The sequence below is a fragment of the Talpa europaea genome (genome assembly GCF_964194135.1).
Source record: "Talpa europaea genome assembly, chromosome: 11".
Taxonomy (NCBI): domain Eukaryota; kingdom Metazoa; phylum Chordata; class Mammalia; order Eulipotyphla; family Talpidae; genus Talpa; species Talpa europaea.
In genome coordinates, this window is record NC_140078.1 from 16,385,908 (window position 1) to 16,406,590 (window position 20,683).

At 49.5% G+C, this 20,683-nt stretch overlaps 1 protein-coding gene across 1 annotated transcript in view; it reads right to left on the bottom strand.

Annotated features, from left to right (window-relative positions):
• Window positions 1-398: 398 nt before the first annotated feature.
• Window positions 399-20,683, bottom strand: part of TGM3 (transglutaminase 3) — a gene marked incomplete at both ends in the record, with an annotated part of 34,495 nt that continues 14,210 nt past the window's right edge. Inside the window, 8 exons of the mRNA XM_084246635.1 lie at window positions 399-546; window positions 914-1,047; window positions 3,916-4,073; window positions 6,785-7,093; window positions 10,135-10,380; window positions 12,329-12,432; window positions 19,858-19,993; window positions 20,090-20,267. Coding sequence (XP_084102761.1) covers window positions 399-546; window positions 914-1,047; window positions 3,916-4,073; window positions 6,785-7,093; window positions 10,135-10,380; window positions 12,329-12,432; window positions 19,858-19,993; window positions 20,090-20,267 — 1,413 coding nt within the window. The remainder of the gene's footprint in view (window positions 547-913; window positions 1,048-3,915; window positions 4,074-6,784; window positions 7,094-10,134; window positions 10,381-12,328; window positions 12,433-19,857; window positions 19,994-20,089; window positions 20,268-20,683) is intronic.

Below are 20,683 nucleotides of genomic sequence, written 5' to 3' on the forward strand. Positions count from 1 at the left end.
CCTTCCCCTCCACAGTGGCCTGGGGGAGGAGTAGGCTGGGGACCAGCACACAGCCCGGGCGATCTTCTCCCTGGTATCCACTGGGGTCGTGGCTGGGGCTGGTGCCACCCCATCCTGCAGCATCGATGGGCGTGTGGGCTGAGCGGGGGCCATGGGGCTTATAGAGCCGGCAGCTGAAGTGCAAATGTGATGCAGTCACAGGCCAGGGTAGAGCCAGCCCAGCCTGGAGGCGAGGGAGGGAGCGTGTGCTGGAGGCTGGAGGTCAACATCCAGGCCACCTTGGGGGACGGATGGGGCTTCCCACTCCATTTCCCAGATGGAGTGGGCAAGAGCTCCTGGCCCAGATGTGCCCCATCTGCTCCGTGTTACCCAAGTTTGTATAAGGGCACCCAAGATCTTCACTCGGCCACATCGATGGACAGCATGGCCTTGATGGCAGGGAACTTGTTACAGGAGAAGTCGACAAGCAGCTGCTTGGTGCCGCTCCGAGTGGGCATGATCTCGAAACGCACCCGGGACCTCTCCTTGGGGCGCAGCGTTGGCACTCTGGGGGGTGAAAGGCACAGGTCAGTGGGGATAGTGAGAGAACCAGACCTCATGTGGCACAGGCTTTCACTGGCCCCAAGGCCCGCCCTGGAGACTGGGCAAACTGATGCGTCAATGCCCTCTAGCCCTGGAACTCCCCAGCAGGGAAAGCTGAGCGGCCCATGATTTTCCAAATATGCTAAACTTTGAGGACCAGCTCTAAGCTCTGGTGACCTGGACTTCCGGGGAATTCGTATTTGGTGAACCCCAGAGCATATGCAAATGTATATTCTGAGGCTGAGGGAGCTCTGTATGCCCTGCCCTGACTCCCAGGAGGCCCTCTCTTCCCCTTTCCTGCCATCCCACACTCCCGAGGCCTGGTACTCACTGGATCTTGAGGTTGCCCCGGAGCAGGCCGCTGCCTTCCACCATGAGGATGCAGTCCTTCACCGGCTCGTCCAGGGGGTTGGAGAACAGCATCTGCACGTTCACGGGCTTCTGCACCCGTGCTTCATCCAGCACCTATGGGAGAGGGGTGGGGGCGTCAGGGCACCTGTGCTGTCTACTCCCTGTACTGGGGGCGAGCCCACAGGCAGGGCGGGTGGTTTGCTGGTGGGGGAGAGGTCACTGAGGAAGGGACAGAGTGGTGACATGCATGCAGGGGGCATCTCAGGAAACTGCTAGCATCTCCCTGCTACACCCAGAGCACTGCTGCAGGAGGAGAGGTGGCAGGTGGCAGTGGCCGAGAGCACTTTAACTCCCCCACGGGTTCATAAGCTCCTCCAGTTCATCTTGGGAAGGGCCCTCCTGCTTTCCGGGCCATCCTGGTTCCATTGTCGGCTGCTCCGAGGCTGGGAAATGTTTCATTCAGAACTTAGTATCGTTCAGAACTACCCTGTCGCTGGTCCTGTTTGTTCCCTGGCTTCCCCAGGAGGTCTCTCCACAGGACATGGTGCTGGGCCCTTGCCCCAGTTCAGGTGACCTTCTTGTGATGAGACCCTGGCCTATCCAAGTCTTCCTGCAGCCCAAAGATTCTCTGTGTACTGTGTGTGGTCTGGCCAGGGCTCCCACACCGAGACAGGGGTTGTCTCTGGACAACACCAGGGCAGGACTTGAAGACAGAACACTGCTCTTCCCATAGACTGGTTAACAAGAGGTTAGGCAGACCTCATGACTCTGGATACCCGCTGCCATAAATTTCCTTGGCCCACTGTGTTTTTCTTTTTTAATGATTTTTCCCTCCGACCTGTACTTTCCTGAGCTACCTCTTTATAGCTTATCAAATCAGCTTGTTGAAGAAGGAGGGAGTTACAGACCTGAGACCAGACTGGGTCACACTGGAGCTGTGGGCACAGCCTCCACAAGATGCACCCATGAGGTGGGCAGAAGCCCGGGTGACCACCCGGCTACCGCTGATGGGTGCTCACAATCAGCAACAATAAGCGGGAGCTCATGATCAGCCACACTTAGGTGGGCAAATAGACGCTAGCCAAGCGCATGCTCCTTGTTTTCTCAGCCAATAAAGTCTAACTCCTTTGTTCTCAAATGCCAGCCCCCAAACCTCAATAGACCTGTAGCCCAGGCACCTCAGAGAGCCTCTTTGTTTAAGGAGGGCTCCCTGGAGCTCTACTTTTTGCTGTCAGTTTTCAATAAATCTTGCCTTTAACTAGCATCTCAAGTTCCTCATTTCTAATCTTGGCCTCAAAGTACTTAAGGGCCCACATTTCTTTTGGGGAACAGGGCACCAACTTGTCCAGGCATCTCTGGACATTTGACCTGGACCAGGGCTTCTTGGCTCCTTTGGAACAATGTTCAGAGATCATGGTCCGATGCTACAGTTTAAGGTGCTCAAGACTGACTGCCAGGTAAGACAACAGAATTTTGGAAATTATTACCTTTTCCTACCGATCACCCTCATGAGTTTAAAAATCTGTACTCTGTTCTGAGTGAGTGATATGTTGATTCATTCAATTAAGACAAAGATGTTTTGATTCTCTGAAGGCTGAAGTAAAGGCGAGAAATATGTTAGAAGGAAATTTACATAAAGATGCCCACGAGGAGAAAGATCAGGTACCTTTCAAAAAGATTAAATAGTAAAGTTCTCGATGGTCTATTTCCAGCCTGGGCATATTCTGATTTCCTCTCCAAAGGTAGTATAGTCTTTTGAAAGACAAAGCCAACTTTATATGGAAATCCAATGGATGTAGAGCAAAAACATTGAATAAAAGATAAGCTAGAAGGTTTGGGGATATTGGATAAGGGAATATATTGGGTGAAAAACTCACTTCATTTAAACACTCGTTATTTAAACACAGTATTTTCATTTAAACACATATTTTCACGCTGCCGCCCAGCGTGGTTTCCCAATCTCGGGAGTAGGACCCACGCTTGGTCCGTGTCTATAGGGACGGGGCGTGGTTCTGGAAATGCCTTGCGAAGCAGAAGCTTTAACACGCAGAGGACAAGCAAGGACCGACAGTGAAAACTTGTGGGTGGGGAAGAACACAAGCCCGGAGCCAATCGCTCTAATCCAGTCCTGTTTCTGCTTTCCAAACACTGACTGGCTTTTAAAGTATGCCAGGGAGACAGACAGTGGTGGGTCCAGAACAGGGGGCGCCTGAGGAGTATAGGCTGAGGGGAGAGACAGAAGGTGCTGGGGACCAGGCCTGAGGTGAGGGGTGAGAAAGGCTTCCCGAGGGAATGACACCCTGCAAGGGAAGTGTCTATTGTCCCTGTGACAGAGCTGGAGCCGCTGGCACACAGAGAAGGAGGGACTTAAAGTGTTGCTGCTGACAGAAGGTGGGGCCTGGCAAGGGGGCAGGTCCAAGGTCTGGACCATTGCTCCTCTTTGCTCCCCCCAACTGATGGTCTAACTGGCTCTCTAACCTGAGGTGGGGGGATATCCCCACCCCCCTCTGAAGCACAGTCCAGACTAGCAGGACAGTGACTGGGCTCACTAGCTGCCCTCTGAGGCCAGGAAACCCTGCGGCTAGGGTAGATCTCAGGGAGTGGGTGACCCAGACAGCCACAATGTTCAGCTCCTCTGGGATCTGGGGCTTGGGAGACAGTTGCAATGTGACTGGCCAGAAAAAGGCTGTTACTGTCTAGACAGCCGGGACAGATGGCAGGTACAGCAGACTCAGCAGGAGCCTAACCTGTGAGGTCCCCAGGAAGACACCATATCCATGGCCTGTTCATCTATCTGCCCTTGCCTGCTGGCCTGCACCCTCAGATTGGTGATGTCTGGCTCAGGCAGACTCCACCCAGCTGTGGGGGCTGGAGCGAGCAGGGCCCGTTCTCTGTCCCCTCGTGGGGACAGCCTTCCTGGTGGCTTGGGAGTTTGGGGCTGGTGTTGGGGGGTGGGTTGAGGAGGCATCCCTCCCTGCTTACCTGCAGAGTCAGGGTGGGGTTGTCCAGGATGATGTCCCTTGCCACCACCACCTCGGCCTCGTCAGTGACCTGACACACGGCTGTGGTCCGGATCATGTTATCTGCCTTCAGGTACTTCTCATACTGAGCGTAGGAGATCTTCACCGGGTACTCGGTTTCTAGAAGGAGACGCCGGGGAGCAGAGTGAGAGGGAGTGGGACTCACTGCTGAAACCTTCAGAGCTGGTGCCAAGCCACGTCAGGGTGAGCTGGCCAGGAATCTCTGTAGCCCAGGGCCTGAGCAGGCCCTTCTGGGGCCAGCCCCCTGGGAAACACCCCCCTGCTCTGTGCAGGCTCCAGAGACCAGGACACTGACTGGTGGGGAAGATTCCCAGGAGGATGAACTTTTAGGGGCTGAAGATTCCTCCCCATCCTGGAAATGTCTGAGGGCTAGTTTCCTTCAAGGGGCCAGGGAAGAATATGAATGTTAACTGATTGTCCAATGATGATGATAAATAATGACCACAGCACGATAATAAATAGGAAGGGGAGCCAGGGATTAGCTAGATGTGCTGAGCACCCTCCCAGGTAATTTAATAGCCCGGGATTCCATTACAACAGCATCCAAAACACCTCCCTACCTCTGGTATCTTTGCTTCCAAATCATCCCCACACACCTGAGTCAGATGGGGCTTTGGAAGCACTCCCCAACCCTCCCCCCCCAAATCATGCCATTCTCCTTCCATGCCACTTCACAATCCTCCATGGCTCCTCAGGAATCAAGTTCAGCCCCCTCCATCTGGCCCCATATCCCCGAGTCCCCCTGGGGGAGCCCTCTGAGCCTCTCACTGTTCCTTCCACAAATAGGCACTTTGGCACCTCCAGGCTTCAGCCCATGGGGTTCCCTCTGATGGTAATGCCCTCCTAGCTTCTCTCCATATATCTGGCTCCTCCCCAAGTGTAGGGTAAGGTAAAAGGTATCAGGCTTTTCTGCCCTCCCACCCATTAGGATAGATGATGGATCCTTGAGGTCCTGAATGCATGCCTGATGGCGGCCACCTGGAGTAGGGTGTGGGCATAGGAAGATGGGATTCACCTGGGCTAAGACTGGGCTTTTAAGGGTGGCATCACGGGGATGCCAGCAGAAGCTGAGAAAGAAGCCGAAAGAGAAGAAGCCCGAAGTAGAAGCAGAGAATGCTAGAGAGCCCAGATAGAGTGAGGATTTGCTGGGGGCTGGGAGGACTGCCAGCCTCCCGGCCCCCCAGCACCTCTGCCCCCCAGGACTGCCAGCCTCCCGGCCCCCCAGCACATATGCCTGGTGAACCCCAATAAAAGACCTGCAAAAACCCACTAAGGACTCTGACTTCTTTACCTGGTCTGCTTGGGATCAGAAAACCTGCACTGTGTCCTGTCCTGCCTTTACACCAAGCCTCAACACCCCGTCTCTGACATCACATACCAAATAGGGACCTCTTCCTCTTCATGGTCCAGGGCCTGCCTTCATGGGGTCATGTTGGGTGGTCTTGGGGGGGGGCCTGTACTCACAGCATCCTGTCCTTTTTGGGGTAAGGCTGTGGGGAGGAAGCTGCCTTTGATTTTAGCACTGGAGGAATTCGCCCAGCCTGCTCTGAAGGCATCAGCTGGCCTGACCCCTCCACCTCCCCTCCGGGAAGGCTCCCCTCCCGGAGCTGAGTAAAGGACTCAGCATGGTCACCCAGAAAGCAGGCAACGGTGTCTGGACTCTGGGGTCACTTCACCTGCTTCCTCCCCCTTCCCATTTTACTCTGCTGCCTCTTACAGAAGTGTATTTTTTCCACATTTCTTTCATCTGAGTTATTTTTGGCCTACAAAAATAGCTCTTCCCTGGAGCACTGAAGGTAAATAACAGCAGGGCAGTTGCTTCTGATATTGGGAGAAAATTCTGTTAAAATTCTGCCAGATCGCTGGGGGCTGCTGCCTCTGACAGGTGTAACACCTCTCAATTTCTCCATTGAATTCCCTCAAGATGGACTGGATAATGAATCAGCTTTTATTAGTTCCCTATGTGAAGCAAATACCTACCCCACCCTTGTTAATCTGCTTTGTAACTCCCCACTTTTCATTAACAGCTTGAAGGATTTTGTCGACTGGGCACACCTGCATTCTGATTCCTCTACAGAAGCGGCTTTTCTCTGCTCCACCTTGTCCCTTCCCATCTGTGCTACTTGGGAGTAAGGAGTCACCCTCCTAAGGGCTCCGACTCCCAAGAAAACCCATAGCTGTCACCGGAATCAAGATAGCTCACCCAGCCCCTGGCAGCCCTGAGGGAACACTGGGTGAGGGTTCAAACCCTTCTATGGTCAAACTGAAAGGTGATTCAATGTGGGGTGGGGGTGGCATGAGGGAAAGTGGCAGCAATACAATCCAGAAAATAGGAGGTGGCTCGGGATTTAGCACGGGGAAGCCTAAGACTGAGACCCCAACATTGCCGCCTCCTAGCTATGACACTTGATCTCTTAAGCAAGTTGCAATCCCTCCAAGCCTCTGTTTCTGCCTCTATCAAATGGGGGATCTGTTCTTTTTAGGAAGTCAAATGAGATAGGTTGTAAGGAAGCCCTCTGCAAACTGTAGAGTGGTGAAGACCTGTCAGGGATACCCCTTTAGTGTTCCTATTAACTGTTAAATCCTCCCTCCTCCCCCAGGGTGTGCAAGGATTTGGGTTGGCACCATCCTGATTTGCACTGTTTACCATGACAGCAGCTTCCAAAGCTTCCAAACCCAAGGCTTAACCACAGAGGTCATTGCCACGCCTTCCTTACTCGGTTGGGTCTGCTCCAGTGGGAACTCCCCAAGCCCAGCAGTGTTAGCTCTCTCGGGAACTGGGTGCCTCCACAAACCCCAGGACCAGTTACCTTCCTCGGGATCCAGGGATATTGTGACAGAGTCTTTCCACACCTCGTGGACAAGTGTGCCGTTGTAGACAATGGTCCAGGCCGTCATGTTCACGGTCACTGTCTTCATATCTCGCGTCAGGTTTTTCAGCTGCAGGAGCAGGTTGACTTCCTTGCCCACTGCCAGGACGCCATTGACCTTGAACACCCCTGAGATGCTGGGCTCTGTGTCCTCTCTTTCCCTGTCTCCTGCAGAGGTTGGGCCAAATGATGCGTTGGGTTTAAGTTTCCCCAGAGCCTTCTCAAACACTCTTCTTTCCTCACCAGAACCTGTGTGGTAGGAAAGGGAGAAGCATTTCAGGGATGTGGTAGCAAGTAGGGTGTTGGAAGGCGCCCCACCTGGAAAAGTGAGTCCAGGGAGGGACTCGCTGGGTTCAGCCACGAACAGCCGTGCTGGTACAGGCAAGCGCCTGACCTCTCCAGCCTCCATCCCAGCCTCCTCCACACGAGCCTCCTGCATCAGCTGCTCCATGGCTCATCTGCTGTCAGCTCGAACTTCCTAGAGCTGTCAGGAAAGACCTAGCCACGCCTGCACAAATTACTGTAGGGCTTGATAGTAATTAAATTAGTTTTTTTTTAAATAGTCTCTTGCACAACTTAAAGAACAAACAGATAACTTTAAAATAAATCACAAAAATGGAGGTGGAAAAGACTAGAATGAGTTAATAACCAACAACCAAACAGATGAAGATTCAGAATGAACTTGATTAAAATTCTTTTCAAGCCACGTGAGCCTGTGAGTCTGCACTTTGTCCTGAAGGTGCATTGAGGGCAGAAGAGCGCATCTGTGCCTGTGCTTGCTGATAGAACTTCCCGTGGTTGATGTGGCTCTAAGTCAGGACTTGCCTAAACGAGGGAGAATCCAGCTTTCAAAGGCTGGATTTCACCAAGGCTGGCTGAGAGGCCGGGTCTCGTGACTCTGACTTGGGCTGTGGCTGCTGCTGGACGGGGTGGTGTAAGCAGCAGGGAGGATGGTGGTGATGCACTCCGCTGTCACGAGCCCTGGGCGCGGACCTGAGTAACCCACACCAGGCCTCTGAGCCAGTGCTGACCCCTCCGTCCACATAAGGCTCCCTGCCTCAACCTGAGGACAGATCCACTCCCTGGGAAAAGGCACTGGCCTCCCAGGGACACTGATGGAAGGACACAAAGAACAGCGACTGTTTCTATCTGTAGACCATGCTCATGACCCGCACCCAGCACCTTCTCTGTCCAATCTGGGAAGTTTTTAAGGCACCAGAGGATTTATCAGAAATACTTTACAATGTGACATAACAAGGCCCTTCCTGTGAGTTACATGGAAAACCGCAGAGACCTCAGAGGCCCTAAGGAGAAACAACTGGTCCAAGCAACAGGGCATCCGAGGCAGAGAGGGCGCCCATCCCCAGGTGCCTAGGCCCATAGACCAAGCTTCCTCCCACACACCCTACTGGAGAGGAGGCAGCAGCCAGATTACCCAAGCTGAGAGCTCCCGGAGGGCTGGGTTCCTTTTGGTGTCTTTCCATTTTCTAGTCGAGCTGTGAGTCCACACCCAGGGCTGCTGTCTGCGGGGAGCTGGTGCTCAGGACCTTGACGCTGGTGTGTTTGCACAATGAGGCTGAGAGCCAGAATACCTATATAGGTCACCTGCTGATCTTAGTCAAGACTAAGCTTCCTGCTACTGTTTTCTCTTTGGTGTTGCTATTGCGCAAATGCTTAGCAACCCATTTTATGAGCTTTTCTTTCCTAGAGACAACTGGCATCATTAGGTATGGAGAACTGGGCAGAAGTGGGCAGTGTTGTCAGCCCTGTTGTCATGCAGGGGCTGAGGCGCTGCGAGGGGTCCTGTAGGGCTCCCCCAGCCTGGCCACAACCTGGCCCCTCTCCATGGCTTAGGGGGTCTAGCTGGGACAGCCAGAGTCTCCAAAAAGCAGCATCAAGGTGTGGCAATGCAGGCGGGAACCTCACAGGATCATGTATCCACATCAGTAATGTGCTCAAGATAGTTACCTAGGGAGGCTGTAGATGTTCAAGTTGATACTGAAAATCACGACCATTGTTTATTGTCTTCACTGGCTTGGCACTTCGTGAATATTAGCTCATTTAAATACGACAAAAGACAGACATGCCTATCTCATTCGACAGGGAGGCCGTGCGGGATCACTTCCTGCCTGACGGCACACAGGTGTACATGGTGGGATTTGTTCCCTGGCCCTTACACTTATTTCTACAAAATGGCATCCTTGAGAGCCCTGTCTTGCATCTGTGCTCCCCTGGGGAGTAAGCTCCCTGGGGTGGGGACCCTGTCAGTAGTGTTCTTTGTTGCCTCTCCAGAGCTACGTGTGGAGCAGACCCTAGGTGCCGAGGCTTGGGCTCAGTACGTGTTTACTGAGGGACGGGACCTCCGACCTTACCTGTGGGAATGGCCTGCAGAGACGAGAGGGGCCAAATGGGGTCCACCAATCTCTTTACCCTATAGTCATGCCTCAAAATATCCACAAACACTACTGCTCAGAGGGGTCCCCCATCGGACTTGTCCTCTCTCTTGTGCTTAGCTTCTGCCTTCTGCTAACTGCACCAGCACCAGCAGCCACAGTGTTCAGGGTTTACACAAGCCTGTGCTATGGACACCTTTTCTTGACCCCTCAGAACCAACTGTATCAACAAAATCGACTCAAGGCATTTTATAAAGAGTGGAATGTTGATGCTGGCAAGGTGTGGCCAGCATTAGTTTACTTTTGACCATTTCTAAAAAATGTACATCACAGTGTAAACTTTTGTCAGCACTGAGAATCATCACAAAAAGCGGCTAACCCCGAAAGCAATGTCTAAAATAAAGCAACAAAGGCCAGTAAGTAGAGGCAGCCTCCCGGCCTCTCAGGTGACCTTGGGGAGACTAGTGCTCATGGGGAGGCCTAAGATTTCAGGGATGGAGCCCCAGCTGATCTGACTTCTGGGGAGGTCCCTCACATACACTGCAAGAGCCTGCAGCTTCGGGGTCTCCTGCTTGTTCCCGTGGTGTTCAGTCACAGTCCTATCACCCTAGCTGAGCAACTGGCAAAGGGGTACAACACAACTGGAGATGAACAGGGCTGACAGCTGCCTGCGCCTGGCAGGAAACTTCCCCTCGCGCCAGGTCTGCCCACACCTGGTCTGTCCCCACTGGAAACCATGTGGGGAGCTGGGCGTCAGGTGCCCGGGAGCAGTCTGACCATTCAGGCAAAACTGGCTGAGGACATGGGAGGAGGACGAGGAATTTTCCCTCCACCTTCAAGGCTGTCTTCCCACCATCCAGCCCTGACTGGCACCACCTGGGCCGCGCCCCCTCCTACCTTCTGGGTACTTGTACTTCTCCGTGACATCCATGCGGGAGTAACTGCCCACTGCCTTGGTGCTGATGTAGATGCCAACACTGCGAGTGTCTGTGGAGTTCTTCTTCTGGTTGCCGGTGGCAGCGTCGTAGATCCAGGTGATGCGGTCGGCATTGACCTCCGCAAAGACAAAGGGTCCGTCGAACTCCAGGTTCACATCGCCCTCTCGGATGGCGTTAACTGAGGCAGGGCCGCACTGGAACACCCCTGGTGGCCAGGACCAGAGGGTGAATGCATGCCAGGGCCTTTGGCAACAGCCCACCCAGGGGCTGCTCCCAGGGCCATCCACAATCACCAACTCCCCCTCTCTACCTAGCCACGTTCCTTCAGGCCCTGCTGTCTGCCTACCTCATTTGGTATAGACCTTCCCTGGTCAGACTCCCCCTCCGCAGAAGACTGGTCTGATTCTGCATTCTGTGGGCGCATCATTCATGCTGACCCTTGGTCTGTTTCCTAAAGAGGGAGGTCTTTCTGTCTTGTGCTATTCTACCTCTGTAATCCAGTCTTCCCAAATCACAGCCCCCCGATTCTTAGAAGACTTGCCCTGACCACCACCTCCCTCCTCTGGCACTCAGCGCAGGTAGCTCCGATTGATTCATCCATTGATTGATAGACAGAGAGACAGAGAGACAGATAGATGGATGATGGCTGGCTAGATATGGGTGGATAGAGATAGGTGTAGATAGTTTTACTCATGAAGTGCCCAGCCAAAAATAGCAAGTTGCTGTGAAAAGAAACGAGTACTATCCCATTTGTGGTTACAAAGCAAATCAACAGCAACAACATACACATACACACATTTTATATGCCTGGAGCAGTGATTTCAACTCTTTTTCCACCATGACTTCCAGAAAGAAAAAGATTCTGTCTCATGGCACATATGTGACACAGAAATAAAAGTTTCATAGGAAATTTTTATTGCCGGTACCTATTCTTAGTGTGATCAGTGCACCTGACCTTTTCTTTGCTTTTCCTCCTTCCCACGCCATCCCATTTCATTTCTTAAAATGATGCTCACAACACACTGGCTTGATTTTATAAGCACTAATGTGTTGCAGTAAAACGTTTGAAACATAGTGGCCTAGAAAACACCTGGAAGGTGGACCCCACCCCAACCAGGCAGCTACCCACAGACCTAGTAACTCAGGGTGGGGGGGAAGGTAAGATGTAACTCTCATTGTAGGTCCTTTTAGAACACTTTGAAATTTGTTTTGACCACATGCCCATATTACTTTAATCGCTAGTTTCTTTTTCTTTTTAAAGATTTTAATTTATTCTTATATAAGACCCCGGGTACAGACCAGATGCGTGGGAGGGTGAGAGGATTCACCAGAGACAAAGCAGGGAGCAGAACAGGCAGACTGATGAAATACACTGCTGAGGGGAGCAGCGGGCGAGACAGGAGAGGTCTGCCACGCCATGTGGGACCGGCCAGGTCAAACCGGCACTGCAGAGGCTGTGACAGCTTCACAGTGCGGCACTCAACCACCTGCACCACCAGGGAGGCCCATCCCTAGTTTCTTTTTAAGTTTGAAAGAACAAACTCCAGGTGAAGGTAACAGATAAGACATGCTCTAGAGGCCAGAGGAGGGAAGAGGAGAGAGTTTGGAAGAGCCGGGGAGCCCAGCTCTGCAGGGAGAGGAGGAGACAGGCCGGAGTGGGAGCTCAGGGGCAGGGAGAGGCCTGGGCTGCGAAGGAGAGCTGGTGTGGCAGAGGCGCACATGTGGACATGAGAGGGTGCAGGTGCCCTGGTCAGAGAGGCCTCAAGCTGAGCCAGGAATTGGGCTGGACCCCCAAGGTACTGGGAGATGGCAGATTCTGAGCTGGGAGGGTGTGGCTACTGGCAGCCTGCAGGGACTCATTGTTGGCAGAGGAAGGCTCCTTCCCTTGTTCTTGGCACGGGGGCCTCTGCAGGAGCGATGGCAGCTGTGTGGGCACAGGGGAGGCACTTATTTAAACCACAGCCGAGCCAAAGGAAATTAGTAGAGGAAATCTACTTTGAAAATATCTTTCTTTTAATCCCACTGTGCTGGGATCCAGTGGAAGGATATCTGGTTCTTTCCTGTGTTCTGTCCACTACTGGAATGTATCGAGAGGCTGAAATTTAGAACGAAACCCAGCAAAGGGGGCAGGTGGTGGGCTGGCAAGGGGTTACCTTGGCTCCTCTCCTGGGGTGTGGCATCCAGAACCTGCCATCCGTTGTATGCAGGGCCCAGGTCAGTCCGCACAAACCAGCTTTCATTCCAGACGTGGAAGTTCCTGTGAGACAGAACCATGGGCTGCAGAGCCTGCCCCAGGCCACACAGCAGGTGGTGGCAAAGTAACGCATGTCTGATCTGATGTAGCATATGCACCAAGTGAGTGCAGGCTGGGTGGGCTCTGGTGCCAAGCATTGTCTTCCTGAAATCCTCAAAGTACTAGGTTACTATTTTTATGTTCATCTCATTAAAAGAGAAACTGAGGCTCATAGAAAAGAAACAATTAACAATGGCAGTGTCAGAATCTATACCCAAGTACCAGTCCCTCCTTATGTCCTGCCTTGCTCCACTGTCCAAAATTAGTATGACCCGGTTTTATTGTTTGAGTCTGGCAAGTCTCAAAAACTTTTTCATGTAAATTAATGGCAATAGCATTTCCAGACTCCCAAAATAATGTGTTAAATCATACCAAAGAAGACTGTTCTATTTTCAGACATGGGGGAAACTTTATGCCTATCTTCAAAGCCCAGGTCTAGTGCCTTCTGAGGAAAGAGTGGACTGACATTAGAGCCGGTGACCCACCAGGCAGACGCAGACAGCTGTCACCTGTGGGTCCTTTTGGGGGGACACGACTGTGTTTCCTGTGGGCTAGAAATGAACGGGGCAGCAGTGGGAGTGACAGTCTGGCTGGGGGCCGCAGAGCCTCTGTGGTCTGGATTGGAGAATGACACACAGGCCTAAAATGTTCTGCATCCCCTCGCCTCCCAATCTGTGGATCTCAACCACAGCTGCTCTTCCCCAGCATGGCCAACTAACCAAGCTCTCGTCCATTCCACCCCGGGCTTCTGCCCTCTGTTCTCGCCACTCCCACTGCAACTACCTCTAACATGGACTTTGGCAGCTGCTGGTCCTACTTGGAGAAAACAGAAGCCCCATATAAATCCTGGTTCTATCCAACTTGGAAAAATAAATATTTTATACTCATGATGTGGACAAGATAGTTTTAGGGCCTCCCCGGTGGCGCAGAGGTTGAGCGCTGGGTTGCGAAGCTGCCCGCAGCCTCTGCAGCGCCGGCTCGATCCCCGGCTGCTCCCCGACCACCAGAGGAGGGTCCCACATGGCGCACAGACCTCTCCTGCCGCCCGCTGCTCCCCTCAGCAGTGTACTTCGGTCCTTCTGCCTGCTCTGCTCCCCGCTCTGGCTCTGGTGAATTTTCTCACCCTCCCGTGCTTCTGACTGTACCCAGTGCTTGTATAAATAAATATAAATAAATAAATAAATAAATAAATAAATAAATAAATAAATAAATAAATAAATCTTTAAAAAAAAAAGATATTTTTAAGCAGAGTGCCCATTTCAGAAATCATACAGGAAAAGACTGATAAATTTGACTAGGTAAAAACATTAAACTTGCATATACCACTAAACAAACAAATCAATAAACAACCAAACTAGCTCTGACTCTAGTATGGAGAAGTAAGATCCTATAGATGGTCCCTTTCCCAGATAACAATAAACTCTAGGATTGGGGCACGGGACGAGGGGTCGGTGGAGACACAGCCACTGAGAGGAAACAAAGCAGGATGATTTGGGGAGTCCACTTGGAGAAGGGGGTCAGCATGGGGAGAACTGCCCTTCTGGTGACTTTGCCTTAAAGACAGGCCACATTTGGGGTAAAGCAAAGGGCAGAAAAAAAAAACCAATAGCTCATATCTCTTTGATCCCAGAAACTAAGAAACAGAGCCTGTCAGCCAGGGTCCCTAGAGAACGACTTGGATGTTAGCTCTGCCCAAGCCTCTGGGGCATTTCTGAGACCTGCAAGTACCAGACAGATCACAGCAGCTCAACTACAGATAAAGCACGCCCTTGGTACCTGAGCCTGCCCCCACCCCCACCCCCAGGCGAGACCACTGTACAGCCGAGGGTACCCTAGGTGGATTGCTAACACAAAGGAACAGAATCCAGACACACCCAAGGTCAGGATGCAGTCCGAACTGACTCAACCCGCAGAGAGTAAGTGACTGATCCTCGAGGGACAGTTGACAGGGTCTCACCTTAAGGTAATCCAGCTGTTGGAATTATTGGACTAGGACTCTAAAGTTGTTATTATAATGAAATAAAGGAAAACAGTCTCATTAAAAAAAAAATGGAAAGAGAGAAACTCTTAGTAGAGAAATAGAAATTATAAAACAAGAAACAAATGGAAATTTCTTAAGTGGAAAAAAGACTAATATCTGAATTTAAATAGTTTAGTGGGTTTACTAGTAAAATAGAGATGACAAAGAAAGAGAAAACTTGAAAATAGATCAGGAAAAATTATCTGAAAATCTGAAGAAGGGAAAAAAGATTTTAAAAATCAACAATGCAGTAAAAATATTTATATGCAACATCTACCCGAGATAGAGATTTACTATAATTAATATTAAAATGTGTGTAACAATCAATAAGAAAGACACAAAAGAAAAGCTCAAACAATAAAGGACAATGAGCAGGCAATTTTCATAAGAAATACAAATGATCATTACACATATGAAAATAGTTTTAACCTCACTACTATTAACAGAAAATTAAAATGACAAAGAGAAACCATTACACCTATTAGCCTGACAAAGATTAAGCATCTGGGTCTGATACTCAGGTGTGGGAAAACAAGCCTTGTCATACACCGCTGGTGGGAGTTTAAATTGGCATGACATTGTGGAGGGTAATTTGGCAATGAGTATGAAAAATCTTTAAACATTTACATACCCACTGAGCCAGTAATTCCACTTCCAGAAACTTCTATAAAAACACTCACATGAGTGCACATGGAAGTATACGGAATGCTGTTTACGGAAGCATGGTTTGTAATTGCAAAAGGAATGGAAGAAAAGTTTACCAATAACGGAATATTTGGATAAATTGACACAGCCACGTGCCAGAATATCACACAGCTGTCCAAAAGAATGAGTGAACTCTAGCTAGCCTTTTCATAGAAAGATATTTAAAATAGACCCTCAAATAAGAAAAGCAATTTCCAAAATAGTGTGTAGATATAGATGTAGCTGTATTAGCATATAAAAAATAAAAGTGATGAACCTATTTGAAACAGAAAATTATACACCAAAAAAAAAAAAATCAGAAAAAGTCTCCAGTGATTCTATTATTTTAGGTAAACATCCCTAAAATAACAGTTTGGGTGGATATTGTGTAATTGGTACACGTTGAAGTGAATTTTAAATTATTTATTTCAGTAATGTTTTCATTTCCTATAATGAGAATTACTCATTTCTATTCTATAAGTCTATAATTACAAAGTATTTTAAAAAATGTATATTATATAAAAATGTAAGCAGTAATAGCTAATGTAGTGTCAACAGAGAAAGGTAAGTCTTCTAATTGCTTTATATATATTAACTCATTTAATCTTTGCAACACTCCTACAAAATAAGAAAAATTATTATCTCCACTTGACAGTTCTGGAAACTGAAGCACGGAGAAGTGACATGAATTGTTCAAGGTCTCGCAGCAAGTAAATAGGCAGAGTGGAATTTGAACCCAGGCAGAGACCATGCTGCTAACTCTCTATTGTTATTTATTGTCCCAGATAAATATTAAAAATTTTAAAATAGATGGTTTAACTTGATTCTATTTGGGTAATTAAAATTCAATGCAAATATATCTAAGTGTCTGAATGTCAACCACACAAAATGTCTGGAAGGATCTATCTCAAAATGTTATCAATGTTTTTCTTTTGGTACTGATTTTCCTAATGACTCTTATTTATTTATTTATTATTTTATGATTAGGAAAAGTTGTCTTCGTGATGTAAGAATTTCCTGCAGGGACCAGATAAGATAGGTGTGCTGAGGGGAGCTCTACATTGTACAGGTGTAGGGGAGTTAGAAGCATCCCCAAGTCTACTCAGAGCAACAGGGCTCTCTGCTGTGCCCTCCAGGGAACAAAGGAATATATGAAAAGTCAACTCCGAAACAAGGCAGAACAGGCTCTCATAAGAGGTGAAGAAAGAGACAGTTAAAAAACACCAACCAAAGACATGAGTGGGAAGAAGGAAGACTCTTACTAAGGTAGAGAGGTCAGGGCCATCCTTCTGGAAGGTGACAGTACAGATGTCGTAAGCCTTGCAGGTTCTCATTTGTTTCTAGGAATTTTCTAGCACCAGGTCTGGCACCAATACATAATCATGCTTGCTGCATTGGGTTGTTCTGGGGTCTGGGGTGTCTTGAGTGGGGTGCTCCAGAGGTGCTGGGGGTGGGCTAAGTTTGGGCAGAGGCTGGTGGTCTTGGCGAGGCAATGTCAGGAGATAGGGATTTGGGCCAAGATACCAGGGCAAACAGCTCTTCTCCAGAACTGGCTGACCCATCTCGCTGACCACAGGGCTGGGTGATGCCCACATACCTCCCTGTCAGGGTGCTATACAGTCTGCAAGCAGAGCAGGTCCTAGAAATCCGGAAATCAAGTCAAATGAATGAAGAAAGAGGCTGGAAATGTCAAGATAAAGATAGCGTTGGTCAAAGTACTCTGAATGTGCTGTTTGGGCCAGTACAAGGAGCACATCCCAGAGGCTCCTTGTACTGGCCCAGAAGAGAGGTAGTATAAAAGAAGCACCCCAGACTCAGTTCACCCAAAAGCGTTCTGATTCTCAGGAAGTGAATACTCTGGGGTCTTGTTCTCCTTACGCCAAACCATTGGCGTGAGCAGAATGGCCTAGATACATATGTTTCCTCCAGATGCTGTGAATGTGACTTGATAGGAGATTTGAAGGAACTTCCCTTCTAGCCCTTCATCTTATAGACAGGAAATCAAGGTGGAGAAAAGTCGAGGAACATTAAGCGAAGTTCCTGTTTTGTTTGTGCCCAGTCTCCAGCTGTCTCCCCTGCTTCTCCCTGTGTTCACGTTCTGTCACTGGGAAAAGTCCATCGAAGGAAGCTATTTCCCACCACTCCCAGCTCGGACATGGATTCAGTTTGATTTTAGGTGAGTCATTTCTCCTCACAGAACCCCTGAGACAATGTTAACTCAGTGTGAGTTAAAGAACCAAAGAACCCAGCTTCTTCTCCATCCCACTGGGTAGAACAGGACGAGCCTTGCTGGAGCCCTGGTCCACGTCCAGCCAAGCCCTCTGGAAAATCTCAAGGTCAGAGAAGATTTCTCAACCATCAGTCAGGAATAGTAACACTTTCTAGCATCTCTCTGGGGCTTTATAGGTAGCAAAGCTGCCTGAGTTCAAATCCCACCATTTCCTAGTGACATGTCCTTGGGTAAATTATTCGGTATGTGACTATTCTCAATTATAAAATGGAAATGGCCGTGATCGTGCTATCTCATTATTTCTGAGGAGTAATGCAGGCACTTAGCACAGTGCTGGGTATACAACAGGTGCTCAATAAATTACTAGTCGCTGCTGCCTTTGTTATTAAGCACTTTCAGATGCTTAACCTCATTTGATCCTCACATTCTATTACTTTAGGCAAATCTGGACAAGATTCTAAAAGCTCGCAACATTTACAACATACAAAGCTTCAGCTGGAAGGTTTCTGTCCAAGCCCAAACTTGGTTCTTATAATTATAGGTTAGTAATTTCACTCCAGGCAGAAAGTGACTTGTGGTTTAGCTCCTTCTCCCCTCAGGTGGCATCTATGAGGATGGGGCGGCATCAGTAGCTCCCATACATAAGGTGGGGTAAGCCGGAGTTGTGGAGAATCAAAATATTACAGTTGGTGTGAGACTGATGTGAACACCTTGTATAGGAGGCTAACCCCGCAGGTGGGCCTACTTGGGGACAGGAAGGTGAAATGCTTACACTAGTCTTAGACAAGATGACGGTGGGGCCAGCACGAGGGCTTAGGAGGACTGTCTTCCTCCCTCCCACTGCCCCCCTCAACCCACAGCTGGTAGGGAGTTGGGTATAGAGGGACCATCGGCTCCCACTGCTGTCTAAGGTCGGTTCTATAAAGACCGGTGGGAATGAGGATGAGGGGCGAGGAGACTCCCAGCAGACAATTAAGGCTTTTGGCTTGACACCCTCTAACAAGGCAAAAAAACCCCATAACAATAATAATAATAAAAAAAAAAAAGACAGAGGAGACATGTAAAATGTCTCTATGGGTCCACACTTGCCTCTAGGCGATTACATTTGGAATGAAATATAAAGATCATGTGGTGCAGTGGCCTGAACCAGTAACCAAGAGGTCTGGGTACGAATTCCTACTGCGGCTTGAAGCCTCACCTCCTGCTCCCAGGCAGCTTCCCTGGGTGGCGCCCTCCTGAGCTCCTGTGGGGCTTACTGTCTGAATCACTCCCTGCTCACCACACACCATCCAGATGGTTAACGAGTCTCTCCGAATGGCGTCCCCAGCCTGTCCCTAGTCTGTCCCCAGTGGCGCCAGCCATGCTTTCAGCAGAGGGACTGAGGTTTTGCGTTCCAGTCCCTGGGCAATCCCTGGCATGCAGGGTAATCGCAGAGGGTTATGCCTCCAGGAATCTCCTCCCAAACCAGCCTTCTTGTTGGGTCAGTCCCCTCCTGTTTTGAGGCCGGGACTGGCACTGCCTCAGCGATCAGAACAGGTTGCAGTGAGGCTTTGGACACAACACAAGAAAAAAACAGAGGGAAGAAAAGACTATGTTTTGTGAGAAGTTGGGAAACAAAATCTGCTATAAATCAGTGTGTATTGAAGATCAAGGAAGAACACCCCAAGTTATTTCTTCCCCTAGAATCCAAGTGACCTTGGGCCAATTACATAGCCACTGCTCTCCTCTGGAGGGAAGGGAGGCTTAAATTACTCAGTTGTATTGTTGATGTGGGTTGTTATTTATTTGTCTGAGAGCTTTTTCTGTTAATTTTTATTTTCCTTTGATTAAGCGCATTTCAGGAAATTGGGATCTACCAATTGTGGGAGTAATAAAGAATGCTTATATGGACTATCTCTATATTGAACATTTGGAAATAAGATGACATCTGCTATTGGGTTATCCAGCTGTACATATGCCTATGAGTGACACGTGTGTGTGTGTCCTGTGAGAGGGATAAAACAACGGATGGTTGACATATGCATGTAGTCCTCTATAGAGAGAAACACACAGATATATCTGTTTGTACCTACAGGTATAGGCAATCCTTTTTAGTTGTCATCGCATAATAACTTGGCGTATGGTATGACCTTACATAGCCGTAACAATATTTCATATATTTGTTCTGCGATATGAAGTTACAGGTATGTCTATAAACCTTAGACAACCTGCTTCTAGTTGGCATCTACTTTGTATTATACATATGTGTGTGTATATCGATGCAGGTGCACATGGCACATTTATGCCTCGAAACAGATTGTTTTGGGTCTTTCTAGATGTGTAATCAGCATCATCAGCCTTTCCATTCTAAACCATGTGCTCACATATTCTCACCTCCCAGCCTGTGTTTGGAGCTGGGCCGCAGGGGCTGGGGAGAGCAAGGAGCTGCTCAGGCTGGGTGTTCTGGGACACTCACCACACGCTGTCGCTGCCCCTCTCCACTGGTGTTCCGGAGGAGTCATAGTACACATCCACAGAAAGGTTTCGGTCTGTGTCGTGAGCCGAGTTGAAGTTGGTGATCACTCGGGAGGGGATCCCAACAGACCGCAGCACTGTGAGTCAAAGGACAGTCTGAGGACTTGGGGTGCCACAGAGATGGTACACAGGGTACCCCACTGCTGCCCACTGACCCATGCAAGTCACCTCACCTGTGTTAAGGGTCCCAGCGAAGACCCAGCACTGGCCAAATTTGACTGGCCTGAAGCCAGAGCTCCTCCACTGCTTGAGGATCTCCACGCTGCCGTTCCAGATCCTGGGGTCCACGCCACCTGTGTAGGTGCCACTCCAGTTCCCAGAAATCACACCGTTGTCATCGTTGCCGTTCACCTGGGCAGGAAACAAATTCAGGTGAGTTAGGACAGAGAGTGAGCTGCAGACTTCAGGGGATACAGTACGGAGTGGAGGAAAGACCTATGATCCCGAGGTCATTTGGGACCATAGTTGTAATAATGATCCCAGGGGGTTTGGTTGACCCAACCCATGTATCCTGGGAAGCAGATTCATATGGAAAACTGAGGCTTTACAGCTCAGTGGCAAGTCAGGGTCAAAAGGCAGCCTCAGAGGGCTTCTTGCCAGAACTCACAGCCAGTTCTCGATGTCTGGCTTGGGGATCTCTGGCTTGAAACTCTTCTTGGTGTGCTGGTCTTCTAAAAGTTCACTTTAGAACTTTAGCAGATAACTTCTTCTTGGGAAGAATAAAGGTGGAATATTGCTTTTCATTCATTCATTCTATCATGCATTCA